At 47.4% G+C, this 17,151-nt stretch overlaps 1 protein-coding gene across 1 annotated transcript in view; it reads left to right on the top strand.

The window, feature by feature from the left end:
* Positions 1 to 2,410: 2,410 nt before the first annotated feature.
* Positions 2,411 to 17,151, top strand: part of IL17RD (interleukin 17 receptor D) — a 67,051-nt gene continuing 52,310 nt past the window's right edge. The window contains exon 1 of the mRNA XM_039242397.1: positions 2,411 to 2,536. Within this exon, the coding sequence (XP_039098328.1) occupies positions 2,411 to 2,536 (126 nt within the window). The remainder of the gene's footprint in view (positions 2,537 to 17,151) is intronic.

Raw genomic sequence — 17,151 nt, 5'->3', positions numbered from 1 at the left:
TTTGTAGGCAACCTTCTGTGGGTCTTGGTTCTTCTGGTTGACCAAATAAGTTGTGGGTCTTGCCCTCACTGAGTCTGGCTGAATTCCTGAATATCCTGGCAGCAAGAGGAAAAATGAAACGTTTCTGTCCAGGGGCACCTGGGTGGCTCAGTCGGTTAAGCGTCCTACTTTTGCTCAGGTCATGATCTCGCGGTTTGTGGGTTCGAGCCCCGCGTCGGGCTCTGCACTGTCAGCAAGCTCAGAGCCTGGGGCCTGCTTTGGATTCTGTATCTCCCTCTCTCTGACTCTCCCCTGCTCACACTGTCTCTCTCTCTCTCTCAGAAATAAATAAAACATTTAAAAAAAAGAAACATTTCTGTCCAGTGGTGCACCTGGACAAGAAATCTCAGTACCTGGGGCCTGTGTTGGATGCTGTTGTTTGGTGAACCAGGGACCCATCCTCACTTGCTCTCGCAACAATGCCAGTTTTTCTTTGCACAGCTCTTGTTTTCCTCTTCCAGGCTCTGGGGTTCAGATGAAGCTAGGTCTGCTCCTTGGTTCCAAAGGGATCTTGCCAGAGCCAGTGCCCAGGATTTCTAGCTGTACTGAGAAGAGTCTTCCTTCTCCTCAGGGTCACATGCAGAACTGGGGCCGCCTCTACCTCCACAGGGAGTTTAAGTACAAAGTATGGGCAGGGTGTGTGGAGCCATGAGGGAAAGTGCAGGAATCCAGTGTTAGCAGCAACTGAGCTGTCACCACATTTAGGCCAGGCAGGTGAGGAGAAGAAGGGGATCTGGGCCCCAGAAGGAGAGAGTCGTGTAGAGGAAGTTGCCTTGTTGGACAGACAGAGGTGAGAGTCTCCAAGGTTTGCTGAAACAAGAAGCCCAAGATGCAGTTGAGTGAGCAGGTCCACATAGCTGGAGGCAGGTGGTGAAGGCAGAGTGGGAAGAGATAATGTAGGGGAAGAGGAGGTCAGAATGGATTTTATTGTAAATGGCCATTGACTAAACGCCACCCTGGAGGATTTTAAATCAGAAGTCAGTGACCTGATTTCAGGTAGAGAGATGCATTGTATACTGGGACATAAATGGAAGCAGGCAATTGAGCCCTTAGGAAGCTATTGTGGAGGAGGAGGTGGGGGCTTAGATGAGGGGCTGGGCAGTGGAGGAGAGTGAAGGTGGGATTCAGGTGCACAGACACAAGTGAAAGGGGGAAGGGGTTTGTGGTGCAAAGTCCTATGACCTTGGCTTCTCCACTTCTCTGAGCCTCAGCTTCCTCTTCCAAACAGAGACACTGCCCGTCTCACAATGGTAAGTTTGACAAACGTTGTGGCTGAGAGTATTGCTTTTGTCAGATTTGGATTTGAATCTCAGGTAGGTACCAGCTGGGTGACCTTCTGTAAGTCAGTTAATGATAGATTATAGTATTTACTGAGCCCCTGCTATGTGTTAACCAATAGAATCTTCCCCAGGCTAGCATATTTTTCTTATTTCAGTTTACAGGGGGCAGGAACAGTAACACGGAGAGAGCAAGTCATTTATTGGAGGTCCCAGCCAGGAATTTTCTAACCATCACGTTACCCTAACTTTTCTGCGCCCCAAAGTGAGATAACAATACTGACACTTACCTGTGTTGTTGGAAGGATTCAAGAAGCAGCCTGGCATCTGAGCTACCGTGTGGAGCCTATTTCGGATTCTCCGTCTCCCTCTCTTTCTGCCCTTCCCCTGCTCTCTCTCTCTTTCGAAAATAAACATTAAAAAAAAGAGGCCTGGCAAATAGGTGCGGATTAAATTGTTATTAGAACCATTATTATTAATTTTTTTGTACTTTTCCGATTTTTTGCTGGGCGCAGGCATCACCTGGACAAATCCTTTGTATTAAAAAACAGACCTGCCGGGGCGCCTGGGTGGCTTAGTCGGTTAAGCGTCCGACTTTCGCTTAGGTCATGATCTCTCGGTTCGTGGGTTCGAGCCCCTCGTGGGGCTCTGTGCTGACTGTCAGCTCAGAGCCTGGAGCTTGTTTCTGTCTGTGACTCCCTCTCTCTCTGACCCTCCCCTGCTCACGCTGTCTCTCTCTCTCTCCTAGAAATAAATAAAAAAACAACAACAACAAAACCCAGATCTGCCAGGTGAGGGGGAAAGAACTGCAGCTGCTGGCTTCTCGACGGAGACTCGGGATGTGACCGTAGGGGGCGTGGCTACGGAGCGAGGTGGGGCTAAGAGGAAAGGCTGGGCTCCAGGGGCGGGGCCAGGACGCGAAAGTAGAGGCTGGGGGCGGGGCCCGGAGAGAAGGGGCAGGACTCGGGCGGGTGGCGCATGCTCGTTGGTGCGGCCAGCTCCGCCGCCGCCGCCAGCGCCACCGCCCACTTGGGGCTGGCCAGAGGCAGGCAGCCGGGGTGCAGAGTAGGGTAGGGCTGGGCAAGCGCACGGCCATGGCCCCGTGGCTGCAGCTCTGCTCCGTCTTCTTCACGGTCAACGCCTGCCTCAACGGCTCGCAGCTGGCCGTGGCCGCGGGCGGCTCCAGCAGAGCGCGGGGCGCCGACACCTGCGGCTGGAGGGTAAGGAGAAACTTCTCGCCGTCCCCAAAAGCGCGGCGGGCGCGATGCGCACAGGTGCTCGCGGCCAGCTGAACCGGTGCAGACGTGCCTGCCCTTCGCAGAGTCAGCGGCAGGGCTGGGATCCCCGCTGCTCCCGCCCTTCTTCTTTCCCTCCCGGGGCGTACGTCCTCCAGCCCCCGCCCGGATGAAAGGGGCCGCCCGACCCCCGGCTTTGTGTTGCTAATGAGGCGCGGTCACTGGCTGGGGTCCGGCTCTCAGAAGGCGGGTGAGAAGGGCGTCCCGCGGCGGGCGGGAGAAGGGCGCCCCACCCTTTGTTCCCGGACCAGTACCTCCTTCGCCCCGGGGCTGGGTTCCTCCGAGCTGTCTGGGCTGGGGGCACTTTGGAACCGGAGTGGGGCTCTCCCCGCGGACCTCCGCTTCACAACTCTGCAAAGGCCCAGGACTGCCAGAGAGGGGACCCAGAGCACAGGGGAGGGATGCGCCCCCTCTCGCGGCCACATTGTTCCCTCTAGGCTAGGCGGTCTTACCCGACTTTCACCCCAGCCCCAACTCCTGACTTGCTGGGAAATTTTCCTCTGCTGTTCTGTCCTTCGTCTAGAGAATGGTCTCACGGATAACCTAAACCCCCATTCCCCGTCCCCAGCTTATCCTACGGATATTTTTCTAGGCCAAAGGGAGGCATGAGTTTGTCACCTCGATCAGGAGCCCCAGAGGAGACTAGAGAGGTGCACAGACTTCGCCTTGTGTTCGGAGACTTCTCCCTGTAACCGAGCACTTTGATGCTGTCCCGGTGGCGCGCGTGGGGTGGTGGGCAGTGTGCGCGTGGATGCCGAGATCCCATGTCCCTTACCAGGATTCCTGGGCTTGGGCGGCTCCAGGACAGGGAGACTGCATCTATCTGCCCCCCTCACCTCCCACTGAAGCCAGGGCGGCTGGTCGTCAGGGCACTCAAGGCCTTCAGCCTTGTGGAGAGGACGTGGGCTTTGCACTCAGGCAGCCACGAACATGACCTTGTCTCTGCTTCAGAGCTCCAGTTTCTTCATTTCGAAAATGGGTATAAATGGAGATTTCCTAGTTATCCCAGGACTGTTTCTCCATGAGATGGATCATTTACTTAGAACAACATTGTGCCACCTCTTCTGGGATGTTCTGAATGGCCTCAGAGCAGTCCAGGCCTATGACCTGGCACTCCTTAAGGATCTTATGCTGGTACTTCCAGCTCTTTGGCCCCATGTTCAGAGAAACACAGTGCAGAAAACCGAGGATGAGGCATGCAGCTGGGATATCTTTCAAACCCAATAGCCTCACTATAGACAGCTATAATACACCCTCCCACCACATCATAGTGAATATAGCCTTCCTTTTGGGTAAAACATCACCTTTTCTTACTCTGTCCCATTTTAGTAAAATATCACTATTACTATTTTTTAAAGATACTGAGTTTTTCCCAGTTTTTAGATCAAAAACTTAAGTCTATCTCATTGACTTATTAATCCTGATAAACTAAAATTTTTTTTAATTAATTTATTTTGATAGAGCATTTGTGAATGGGTAAGGGCAGAGAGAGAGGGAAAGAGATTTCCCAGCAGGCTCCACACTGACACAGCCCAATGCTGGGCTTGAACTCACCAACTGTGAGATCATGACCTGAGTCGAAATCAAGAGTCTGATGCTTATCCGACTGAGCCCCCAGGTGCCCAAAATTCTGTTAAACTTTTTGGATCTAAACAGGTATGTTGGGTTTTGAAGAACTGTAGGAGCATCACATGCATTTTATTCTGAGTTTTCATATGACCGCATAGGTGGATCAGTCCTAATTGCTGTTTTTCTGCATTGTCTAGGTGGCTTTGTGTGTCCATGCACAAAGCTTGCGAAGTTTTAATGCTTTGGGTATAATAGCAACCCAAAGGAGCCAAGCTGGTGGTTTTGTTCTCTCTGCCTGTGGGAATGTGTTTATGTCTCCTAATTGGATCCCCCCCCCCCAATTAATAGTAGTCCTTGGTCCATCAGGCTCACACTCAGGCTGACCTCTTTTCTCCCACCACAACCCCTAGTTGGAGGTGACCTTCTCAACAGCTTTTACCTTGGTCCCACTAGTCCTCTCCTTGGGTCATTTTCATCCCTTTTTGAATGTGCGTTGAAGTCTCTGGACCATCTCCCAGATTCCACACTCTTTCCAACCTGATACATGGCTTCTTCCCTCCTGGACTTGCCTTTTGGTGCATGTGATGGAGTCACCATCTCTCCCCAACCCCTCTTGCCTACCTGTCTTGCATACCCACCTTTCCAGCCTGCTCCTAACTTTTGTGCCAGTGTAAAAGTGCTGAAGCATGCTTTCTCTGTGCCTATTATGCCTTTTTCTCCCTCTCCCCCCACCAGAAGAATCTTCTGCTTGGCCAAAGACTCAGCTCAGGTGATAGCATCTCAGGGGAGCCCTCCCTAAATGCCATTTCCCTTGGTTTGCTTTCTCATGCAGGTCCTTGCACTTTGGTTCCCACCAGACTACTTTGTCAATATTTGTTCACATCTGTGTCTTAGGACACAGACACCTCATCTTGGTGGCCTCAAATCCTGGAGCCCTGTAAATCTTGGCTGAGCCCGGTTAGACCCTGCAGCCTTCCTGTTAAATCCTGTATTAAGTGATCGATTTTAGGAAGTGGGTTGGAGAGATGAGACCACTGATCTCCAGTGTCCCCTCCTCAGCATGCCTTTGCACATGCTTTTCCCATCTGTGTTCCTTTTTTTTTACATCTCAGCCTCCCTTGTCTCCTCCAGCAGCACTTCTTGCGGGAAGCCTTCCCTGCCCCCACCTCCCTGCATCAGTTCTTCCAAAAGTTGCTGTCAGAGGACTGGCCAGTGAATACTGGTTGGTGTACAGTGGTGTGGGCATTTGATTCAGGTCTGAGTCCCCTACCGATAGGGGTGTTTAGCCCATAGATGTTGGTCTCAGTTCTGAGGTTGCTTACAGTCTAGTTGAGGCCATACAGACATAAAAGAAGGGTCGGTTGTGTGTGAGGCAAACAGGAGACAGTTTCCTGTGGGTCTAGGTCACATGGAACCTGAGCGTGGGAACAGCAGGGTGGAGAAGTGAGCCCTGAAGGAGGGTCAGGATCGGGATGCTGCCGAGGAACTGAGCAAATGACTCCCTTGATCTCCATGGAGCATTTGTTCCACGAACTCTTGCCCCTGCAGGAATGTGTATTTTCCCAGGACTTACAAGGTAGACCGCAGCCAGCTAACCCTCAGGAGCTCTGCTAACACATCTCTCTGAGGAGCTGGCCTGCTTTAAGTGGTCAGATTTCACAACCTCCCCATTATTAGTGGGACAATTAAGGGGCCGATACCATCTTGAACACAGCTCAGTGTTTTAGAAATGAGTTGTGGGCACACTTCCTCTACTACTTAAAAAAAAAAAATCTCTTAGGGCCCTTGCCAGGTAAAGTTGCTCTTGGAGTAATATATAGTTTTCCCAAAGAAGTAACAATTTCTAAAGCTTCCAGAGGGGCTGGGCATCCTCATTTATACTGGGTCTTAACTCTTGCTTCTTGATGGTGGAGTGATTGTGTTTGTGATGGGTAGCTTTATATCAATCAGTTGCTTTGAGGTTTCCCCCCTCCCTTGTCTGGCTGGTTGTTTGAAAAGCATTTATGGAACAAAGAATTAGGCATCAGCTTCCACAGGTTTTTACTTAGTGGCGTTTTCTGCAGGGGAGAAGGAGGGAGCAAGAAATGCCTTCCTGTCTAGGAGAGGTACATCTTCTCTAGTCTTTTATCTCTGAAACAAACGTCTACCCTGCAAAAAGCCTGCTCCTTCAGGAATTCAGGAAGCCAGAATGCTGGCATCGTCTTGACAATGAAGTGCAAGTTTCCCATTTAAGGCAAATAACTTCATTTCGAAAGGTAGGAAGGAATAGGGTGGTACTTGGAAAAGAAGTTCCAGCTGGTTAAAATTTAGGTCCTGATAAAAGTCCAATCCACGAACTCTCCTTGGCTGTGGGCCCAGGCATGTTTATTTGATTCTGAATTGGATGCGTTTTCATTCACTTGAAGCTCATGGCTCCCTAGCCTGCATCTGGTCTGCCTGTCTTGTGGCCTTGTCTTCCATGTTATACATGCTCTTGTGTCTCATACAGAATTCTTGGTTAAAAAGGACTCAGCCCTGGTTGACACATTCTTCAGAGAGACATTTTTATAAGAACTGCAGTGCTCTCCTCTGGCTTGTTTTGCCATGTTAATTGGGAATTCTTTCAACCCAAGTCCACCTCTCTTGAACACCCCTCCCTTCTCTCCCCCCATCCATCCCACTGAACCCCCCCCCCCCAGCCCCTGCAGTGCCTGGGGCATTGTGCTAGTTAGTAACAAGGGGATACAGCTGGGTGAATGAGAACAGCAAGTAAGTACCAGCTGTGGACTCTTTCCCTCTGAACACAAGTTCTCAAAGTGAAGTCCGGGAGCTTCCACAATCAGGCTATCCTGATTGCCTGGGAGCTTGTTAAAATGCAGATTCAAGGCTAATGCATCCAGGATGGGTATGAGATGGGGGTTCGAGTCTCTCTGATGCCCTCTGAATGATGAGAGCCATTGCTTTAGGAAGACCGGGCTTTCCTGGGCCAGAGAACAGAGAGAGAAGCCACATTCTAAACATTTAAAATCAGAGTTTGACTTTAAAGTACTTCCCTGGACTTAGAGAGGAAGTGGAGACTATCAGAGCCCTGTCCAGTGAAAAGCGTCAGGCTGGCTGAGGGGCTCCTGGTTTGAGTGGGTGCCTTTAGCCTGGGGTTGAAGGGGAGACCACGAGTGAAAGGGACCCTAACGCTTTGGGTTCCTCCCCAGAACAGCCGGTCTTGTCTGGAAAACAGCAAAGAGTAGGGTAGGATCCAAATAGTTCAAACCTTACAGCGTCCCTACAAAGGAAAGTACGGCTAATGCTTTTGTAAGTCTTTATTTTAAGTTGAGTATTTTTCATGCTTCATTTGACCTAAAATGTGTGTGTGGGTTTAAGCTTTTAGACCCTTTTTTTCCCCTCATCGGTCCCTGAGATTTTCACACACCATGCCCGGCAGATGTCTGCTGCTGCTGGGGCCACCCCATCAGCAACTAATTGTACCTTTTCATTTACTACTGCCTTTGCCTCTGATGGATGAGTTTTTTAGACTTTGGGATCCCAATTTATAAGAGTAGGGGCTGAAGCAGGGGCTCCGAAGCTTGACAGGCTGGGGTGGGGGGCAGTGCCCTCGCAGGAGACCTCTCTCCTGCACCCTACCCTGGTAGATGAGACCTTTTCTGTTTCACATCTCCCCCAAATTTGGAGGTTCCCCTGCCCCTCAGCAAGCTCAGGGGGTCTGTCTGTGCTGGTGCCACTGGCCCCATCTCCCAGCAGCCTGACTTGCTGGTCCTGTGGGAGGCCATGTCCTCCTGGGCAGTGTTTGTCTTGGCTGCTGGGACATTCTGAATGGTCCTGACACACGATTAGGTGACTGATGGCCTCACAACACATTGTCTCCTCGAGGGCCCGGGGCCTTTGAAGCTCTTCCCTGTGGGAAGTAAAGAGACTATTTGCTCTATTAAAATGCCTTGGTATTTCCTCTGTTTAACCACAGGCCACTTCCTCTCTGCCACTCTAAACCCGGCAGGGCCACCGGCTGATTGAAAAGACACAAGCCCAGGAGTGAGCACATCCTATTGACACAGATAGTCTTACTAGTAGCAGATTAAAGCGGGGGCAAATGTCTAAGAAGAAACCAAACCTAAGGGGGAAATGGCTAGAGATGGCTCCTTATCTTGCTCAAAATGTAGCTTGTTGACATAATTCACACAAGTCCTGAGTGCATAACAGGGTACTTTATGGTTTGTTTGTTTGTTTGTTTTTAAGAAGGGAAGCCTAAATTGTAACCAGATCAGTGTTTTATCTAGTGTGGCAGGTTAAAGCCATACAATCAAGTGCATTTCTCATTGTGTGAGTTGGAAACTTCATTATCTGGGAAGAGCATGATGTCTTCATAGAAAACCATACCAGGCTTATTCTCTACTTGCAGATTCTGTCTGCTGGTTTCATGTGCTCAGAAGTCCAAGTAAGAAGTTTGTAGCCTAAATAATACCAAGAATATCTCTGGAGAGACTGTCCCTCAACCTTTCCCAAGCAGTATCTTGGAGAAAGTTTAATTAACTAACACCAGGCATGAAACTAAAAATTACCTAAATAGCAAAGACAAAACATTTAAACCCGTCTGTAGCCTGTCTTTGTGATGGGGCCTAAATAAGGAATAACTAGCTGGTTTCTAATGGAGACTATTATTTTAACATTTGTAACTCCATTGTTCAAAGCGTCTGTGATAAAAACAGCTTCTCTTTTCTTTGGTTCCTTGTTTGGAAATGTTGGGGGAAGGTGGATGTGGCTAATTAAGGCTACAACATTTAAAGGGGGGACTTAATAGGTACCAGCTGTCCTCAACAAATCACTGGGTGGATGACAAAATAAAGATGTGTTGTGAACACACATGTAATTCTCTTCTAAAACGGAAGTTGGCCTATAAATTGTCTGATTTAATAGCATGAATGGAAACTACTTCCATTAAAAAACTACTGTGTGCTTTTAAGAAGCATTTATTTTACAGTAAACCTAATGGTAAAATGTCTTATTTGCATAAGGCTGGTACCTCGAGAGTTGAAAGGGGCAGTAGACTGCAAGTATTGTTGGAAATTTTATAAATTGTAATTTTATCGTACGTTCCTTCATTCCAAGCCTGAACTAATAGACATTAATCATGAGGCTTTTTTATTAAAATTACTACATTGTAGGGAAGCTTGCTTGAACTTATCAGAAATGTCCTAAAAAATTGAAGCAACAACTTTGAAAGGGAATGGAAATTGATAGCATTAATTGTTTGGATGGATATTTACATTTCACACATTAAATAAATACTTGAAATGAATCCTTTGGAAATCTTGAGGGATTAGGGTTTAAATATAACCTTTTTTAGATTTAAAAAGTACTTTATTCCCTTAAAAACTAGGAGTGTTTCCAAGTGTTCTCATTTGTCAGTTTTGTAGATTCCGCCCCGCCATGAATGGTAACCCTTTAAAAAATGCTGGCTGTGGCCCCAGACTTCTGTTCTGAGATGGGGATAGAGGGAGAGTTTCCTTGGAATGAAGAAGTGCATTTCCCTGAGACAGGCCGTGTGGTTTAAAAACCCTTTCTCTGATTTTATTCTGTCCAGGTGATTTCTGGTTTCTCCTATCCTGAAAGCCTCCCCTCTCTGCCCAACCCCCTCCAGTCAGAGGAAAATGCAGTGCAATCCAGACCAATGCAGGAGCATTCAGCCTTAGCAAGTGTGGTCCCTACTAAGTGACAGTTTATCTCTGTCTTCCTCTCCAGGTCGCGCTGGGTAGGGCACAAGCATTCACATGGTTAGGAGTTATTGTAACTGCTCAGTGTCTGAAGTTCAAGAAGACTTACCTGGAGTGAGGAGGCAAGACAGGGTTTTTTGAATAGCTACTCTGTGTCAAGTCTCGGTGTGGTTCTGTAGTTACTTACGTTTTCCAGGGAAAAGACAAAGATTGTAGGACCAGGTCAGGTCCTCCCGTCCGCAGCGGCTCCCCACCCAGATGAGGCTGCAAGAAAAAGGCATAGGGGCCTAGAGACAGGGAGGTTCAGGAGGGATTCCAAGGTACAGGGAACTCTCTGCCCTCTCTCTCTACCTCTCCACTTCTCCCAGAGAAACATGAATTGCAGTTCCTGCTGCTTCTCATCCTAGAACATTCCAGCTTCTGCAGTTGCCAGGGTGAGAAGCTGGGCAATGATGTCCCAGTGCCCCAGGTGCTGCTTGGCACCCACCTTTGGAGATGTGGATTTTTAGCCCATGTAACTCTGGCTTGTTCTGCCTCAGTTTCCCCTGCTTTGGAGGAGTCTCACTTTTCTGAGGTTTCTCCATACTGTGCTCTCCTCAGCCTCCGCATGTGACTATCACCTGTACCAGAAAGCATGCATTTAGTAAAGTCAGACCCAGCCCGTCATGCTCTAGAGTTTTGCAGTGATGCATTGAAGGAGCAGAAACTTGATTTGTTTATGAAGAAGAAACTTCATTTGGATGGTTCAGAGGAGACTTAGAAGAAGTGATTGGATGACCGAAGGAGTCAGGCCCTGTCTGTGAGTGGAACCAGGAGGTGGGGGGATCCTTTGAAAGAAAAGTGTGGCAGAGCTGGGGTATGGGGTGGGGGCAGGATTATATGGTGCCTTGCATTTTGCCTGAGTGCACCTGTCAAGAATGATGAGGCTTGGCAGGTTTCTCCAGCAGATGAATGGTTTGATAAGAGTGACCCTCAAGGACCATTTCTTCATTTAGTGAGTATTTGGTGCTTTCTGCGCTCTGCAACTGATTTCTGGAGCATAGAGACAAGTAAAACAATAGAATACCGACCCGACCACCCTGTTTAAAATAGCAACATGTCCTCTTTTCCTCACTTTGCTTTACTCCACAGAACTTTTCACAGTGAGACACACATGGTGATTTCTTGTCTGTCTGTCTGTCTCCCACTGCTATGTCAGCTGCGTGAGGTCAGGGCCTGTATCTGTTTTGTTCCGTGCCGCATCAAGGAGATCAGTGGCCAGCACATCGTAGTTTCTCCCTGCTTGTTCCTCGAATGACCAAGTGCTCTGCAGGAAATTAAAATCAGTGACGAGAGCGATGGTGGCACACTTAGGTGGTCTCTCTGACGAGGTGACCCGGAAGGGGAGCAATTGTCATACAGATTTCTATGGAAGTTCTGTAGTTTCTTACTCTTGATTAGTGCATCATGTGGCATTAGGTGCTGAGAGTTAGCATAAAGTATGCTGTATCTATTCACATCATAGATTATCGGCACCGTGTGCCCGTCCTGGCCAGCTGCTGGGTTGTGGGGTGACTAAGGTGGTGATCGGCCCAGTACTGGATGGGGGTCACACTTTGGAAAGTGTTGGTTGCCTCGAGAGGATGTTCGGACCATACAGTTTACACTGCACTGTGGATTAAAAAAATGTATATGTAAAAAGTTATCACCCAGTGCTAACGAAACATCCTGGTTTGGGACTTGATGAAATGATGTGAATGAAATGTTTCTCACTTCCTGGCAGCAGACCCTGCTGGTATAAAACTTTGTCTTTTTAGCAGAGGCACAGGTCTCTTTCTGTTTCATCCCCTGTGGTTGTGAACACGTTTCATTTTCTGAAGTCACTAGACAGTCCATCCAGAATCAAAGATGCTCTTTGCCTTCTTTCCAGGGCTGTGCATTTGCTGGCCAGCTGTGGTAATGAGTTTTGCCCTGCTTTGATTTTCATGGCTTGCCTCCCTGTGGGAGGAACTAGATATTTCTGATCTTACCTCTGCTCATATTCAGATCCAGCCAAGCAGTCAGTGACTTCCCGGGCTTTTTTGTGGGAGACTGTGGGAAAGGTCCTGGTTGGCTGGCTATGAATTAATGAAATCCTTAGAAGGCTTCACTAAAGATAGCTCCTGTGGTTTAAAAAAATAGCATTGCCTTTTTAATTTGAGAAAGAGGTCATGGAGTTTTACCGAAATTAAGCAGAGAAAATGTAACATCTGGTTGTGCTGCCCCAAGGCTGCTCTAGGGCGGTGGGAGGGAGCCATGGGCTCCCAGTGTCTGACTTGCCCAAGGTGACAGTCATCCAGGTCCCTCATAAGGCTGCCTCTTTCATTGTTCTGCCTGGGTTTTGAAGTCCTCAAGAGACAGAAATTCTACCCCCACATCTTTTCACTTGAGCACATTTCCCATTTACTGAGCTTTCTTCCTTTTTACTTAAAGGTCACACTTTTTTTTTTTTTAAGTGCATAGTTTTGGAGTTGGTCAAGATGAGTGTAATTATTGCTTTTATCTCATTAAAGAAAGATGAGGGTGGATAATGGGGGAGACTTTGGGCGGAAGGCAGGGGGTTTTAAAGAGCTGCTCTAAGAAGTTTTTAAATTAGTAGGCTTTCTGACATGAGCAGAAAGAGAATGATAAATTGCAGGAGAGTTTTAGGGAAAGGCATAAAACAGATTTTAAAGGACCTATGACTTTTTTTAAAAGCAGAAACATGAGTGTCTTAAATGCCTGCTGTGTGCACATCTTTACTGCCCTTGCCCAGTGAAGTGACTAAAATGTCATGGTATGATGTTTTTTAAATTTTATTTTTATTCTGGATCTATGCTGTGTGACAACTTTATATAATTTTCCTTTAAAAAGCATAGTATTTGGGGCATATATTTTTTGAAGCTAAACCAGAAGATGAAATTGTTGCTGTATAGGTGGGCCAGTCACTGGTAGCTGGACTTCTCTTTACTGTACTTTCTCTCCTGTATTTTGAATTCTGAAAATTTTCAAGCCTATAGGAAGGTTGAAAGCACAGTAAAATGAGAACCTATTTCTCCTTCTAGTGACTAGAGTCACTAGTTCTTTGTCACACGTCCCTCAGTTGCCTTACATGGAATCCTTCAGAATTTCTTTCTGAATCACGTTCCAGGATTCAGACAAGGATCATTCATTGCTTTTACGTGGACATAGACATCCTGTCTCCTTTAATTGAGGACAGTTCTTTCACCTATTTCTTTGGTCCTTTGTAACATACACATTGTGAAGGGTCAGGGTCACTTGTGGTGTAGACGGTCCCACAATTCAGATTTCTGACTGTTTCTTCATAATTAGGGTCAAGTTAAATATTTTGGCAAGATCCCTGTAAAGGTGATATGGTAATGTTGTATGTTACCTATCAACAGGTTACAAATATGTATGCAGTTGCAGCAATGAGCAAAATTTGGTTTTTCTGCCTGAAATTGTTGCCCACGGAGACTTTTCTGGAGGTTTAACCCAGTTCAGTCTTGTGTTATTTGCCTTTTTAAAAAAAAGCAATGCTGGGGCACCTGGGTGGCTCAGTTGGTTAAGCGGCTGACTTCAGCTCAGGTCATGATCTTAGGGTTCCTGTGTTTGAGCCCCTGCATCAGTCTCTGTGCTGACAGCTCAGAACCTGGAGACTGCTTTGGATTCTGTGTGTGTGCGTATGCGTGTGTGTGTGTCTCTGGCCCTCCCCCTCAAAAAAATGAATAAATGTTTTAAAAAATTAAAAATAAATAAAAGGCGACACTTTACATTAAGATTTCCCTTTTACTTTGCTCAGAGTCCAAAATGCAAGGTGTCATGTAATATAATCACTTTGCTTAAAGACTATTTGAAATCAACTGTGCTCTCAGGAGTGCGGGGTCTCAAGAACGTCTAAGGCTTTTGCTATTCACACGGGCTTGTTGCAAACAGTTGTGGATGTCGCCCTCAGCGACTGGGAACTGAGTTCCTATTAAAACCTCTATTTGGCCGGGGCAGGTTTACGGTTGAATGCATCCTCACACCAAAATTCAGCCATTACTTTCCTTTGTGCTAAGAAAACATTGAACTTTCATTTCCAGTAAAGGCCACTTCACTCAAAACATGTCCTCAAAGTCAGTTTCCAGCCTTTTGGTACTGTGATTGCCTCGTGCCTAAATTATTTTATTAGAGTCCCTCACAGACAGCTACATTAGTTTAACGCGAATTACTATCTTCTCCCTAATTACATGGCTTTTCTTTCTTTCCTTTGTCCTTACCCCAGATGTCAGGGCGTGTAAATTTAAAGACGTGTAAAGTTAATATTGATTATTTTCCAAAGCAAGTTAAAACGTCAAAAAGTGACCAGTTGTTATTCTTACAGAGTACGAGGAAAGCGGCAGAGACAAACCCTCCATCTTTTATTCATAAGCCTGGGGAGACAGGGAGGGCTCAGGGAGGGCCTGTGTGCCCGCATTTGTTCAGCTTTCAGGACCGGGCCTCCTCCCCTGCTGGCCGTGAAATGTCATGCCGAGTTGTAATAGTGGGACATTCAGCACGCAGAGAATGGGCTGCAGAGGTTCAACTTTGCTTTTCATTTTCTTTTCTGGCACCGGGTCCCCGGTCCCCTCCTTGGCCTGACAGTGAAAGGCCAGAAAGCAGCAGTCTGGAGGCTGGCAAGGATGCCGTCTGCCCAGCCCCACGCCGGCTCCTGTGCTGGAATGTGCCGGACACAAAAGCCCGGCCAGGGTGTGCCTCAAGAGGGGGCGGCGGCTTGCCTTTGCTTAGGCTAGTGGGCTCCAGTCACGGGGGAGAGAGTTCTCGTTTCCATGGCTGTGCTGCCATTGGTTTCGGTGGGAGAGGGCGTGCAGAGTGCTTTAGACTTTCAGAAATCGCTTAGGGCTCACCATTTCTGTGCAGAGGGAGGCACGGGGGCAGAGAGCTGAGGCCCCGAGACCCCTAGGCCTCTGACACATACTTTGGATAAAGAAAAATCAGGCAGCATTTGCTAATAAGCAGGCCTAGAATTTGATTTTAGAGCAGTAGTTCTCTCAATTGGGGGTGATTTGGAGAATCCCTGGAGACATTTTTGGTTGTCACATAGGGAAGGGGTTTGCTACTGGCTTTTTGTGGGTAGGGGCCAGGGAAGCCGGCTAAATACCCCAAAATGCACAAGCTGGCGCTCCCCAGTAAAGACTTACCTGGCCCAAAGTGTCAGTAGCGCTGAGGTTGACAGACCCTGATTTAGGGGGTCTCATTTTAGCATTTGAATTTCTCAGCTCACTTAGCCTTATAGCACTTTTCAACTTCCTTTCTATTTAACAGAAGCTGGTGGTTCTATAAATCTGCATTCAGGATGAATTTGTATTAAACTCCCCAAGACATATGATTAAACTATTGTGGTGCTCCTGGAAGATAGGCCCTGAATGCAACTACTCTTTTAAATGCAAAAGACCATTTTTTTTTTTTTTTGGCCATAATTTGATCAAAGTAGCATAACCTGTACCTCTGTTTTTGTTACTCACTGATGGTCTGTGGATAACATTACATTTTTTCAGCATGAAACCCAACACTTCAAATCCCTAAAGCAGTCTCAAATTTATGGTTAATAAAAGCATTTATTGTACTGGATGTCATCTGTTATATCACTCTGGGGCTAGAAACTGGCAAGCAGTGGACAGGAAATATTTTCATTTCAAATCGCTTCAATCTTATGGTCTAGGGGCAAAAGTGTCTGATTTCAGGAAAGCCACGGTGAATAGCATAGTAATGAATGCATTTTTAGTTGATTAAGCAGGCGTTCTCTCCCTTTCAAACAGTCTTCTCTCTCTGGTTTGGTGGGGCTAAATAAACATGGATGTTAAGTGATAGCATTTCTTGTGTTGGCCATGCTTTCTCTTTGATCATCTTAAACTTTTCAAAGTGTTTTCCAGGAATCCTCAGCAGAGCCGAGGCAAGCTGGGTAGAGTGGCTACACTCAAGTGCTGGCCTTCTTTGCGATCGTTGTTTACTTTCTGAGCAGAGGAAGTTTTCTGAGATGATGTGGACTCTTCCGAATTCCCCTTTAAAAATGGAATTTGGTATGTTGCCCTTGGAATCACGTATTTAGGAGGAGAAAGCATTTTAACATTTTTTTTTCCTATGGCTACAGTTTTATTGTAATTTGTATCCTAATCCCCCACATCCATCAGATAAACAGTCAAAGTAAGGAGAGTTAGAGTTCCATCCAAGGGCAGCCCTGTGTGGTGATGACCTGTCCAGGATAGGGCACCTTTCGTCCTGGCTGCTCATTGTCTTTGAACGTATTATCTTAACCAGCGCTTCCCAGTGAGCCTGGAGGTAGGCAATTATTTCTGATGTGGTTCCTTTTTTTTCCAGATGAGGATTCCATGGGACAGAGAGCCAGGAAGGGATTAGGATGGCAGGCCACGTGACTCGGAAAGGCCTCTCTCTGCCAGAAACCAGAGTCACGGAGTTCTTACCCTGCCCATGCCCTCGGCAGCCCCACTCATCCTGCCTTCCGATCACCCAGCCTGCCATGGACGGCTGCCATATGCAGCAGAGCCGCGAACGGGGGTGGGAAGAGAGCGAGCCCAGATACCGGAGAGCGCTCTGCAGATAATTAAATTAAACTAGGGTTCGGAGTTTACCCCAGAAGTTCCCAAACCTGGCCAAATATCAGAATCACCTAAGGAACATTATGGGGTGGTGGTGGAGGGGGGTCCCAGACATGCTTACGTGAGATTTCCAGGGGAAGGCCAGGAATCTGAGGTGGGTTTTTTTTTTCGTTCGTTCGTTTGTTTTTAAGAAAGCTGCCAGGTCAGTGGTTTCCAGGGTTTTGGGGATGGATGCAGGATGTGACTACAAAGGGGCTGTACAAGGGAATTTGCGAGGTGGGGGATGATGGAACTGTTTGGTATGCTGATTGTGGTGGATACACAAATGTAGACGTTGATAAATGTATAAACTCATGGAAATGTCCATCTTACTAGGTCTAAAAAAAAAAAAACTGTCCAGGGGCACCTGGGTGGCTGAGTTGGTTAAGTGTCCTGCTCTTGATTTCTGCTCAGGTCATGATCTCCTGGTTCATGATGGTTGAGCCCTGTATCCAAGTCTGTGCTAACAGCATGGAGCCTGCTTGGGATTCTCTCTTTCCCTCTCTCTCTCTGCCCCTCCCCTGCCCACACGTGGTCGCTTTCTCTCTCTCCTCTCTCTCTCTCTCTCAAATAAATAAGCTTAAAAAAATGGGGGCGCCTGAGTTGCTCAGTCGGTTAAACGTCCAACTCATGA

Source organism: Hyaena hyaena, unplaced genomic scaffold (assembly GCF_003009895.1).
Source record: "Hyaena hyaena isolate Hyena2069 unplaced genomic scaffold, ASM300989v1 scaffold_212, whole genome shotgun sequence".
In the NCBI taxonomy this organism is placed as follows: domain Eukaryota; kingdom Metazoa; phylum Chordata; class Mammalia; order Carnivora; family Hyaenidae; genus Hyaena; species Hyaena hyaena.
This window is presented reverse-complemented; position numbering and strand designations above follow the sequence as displayed.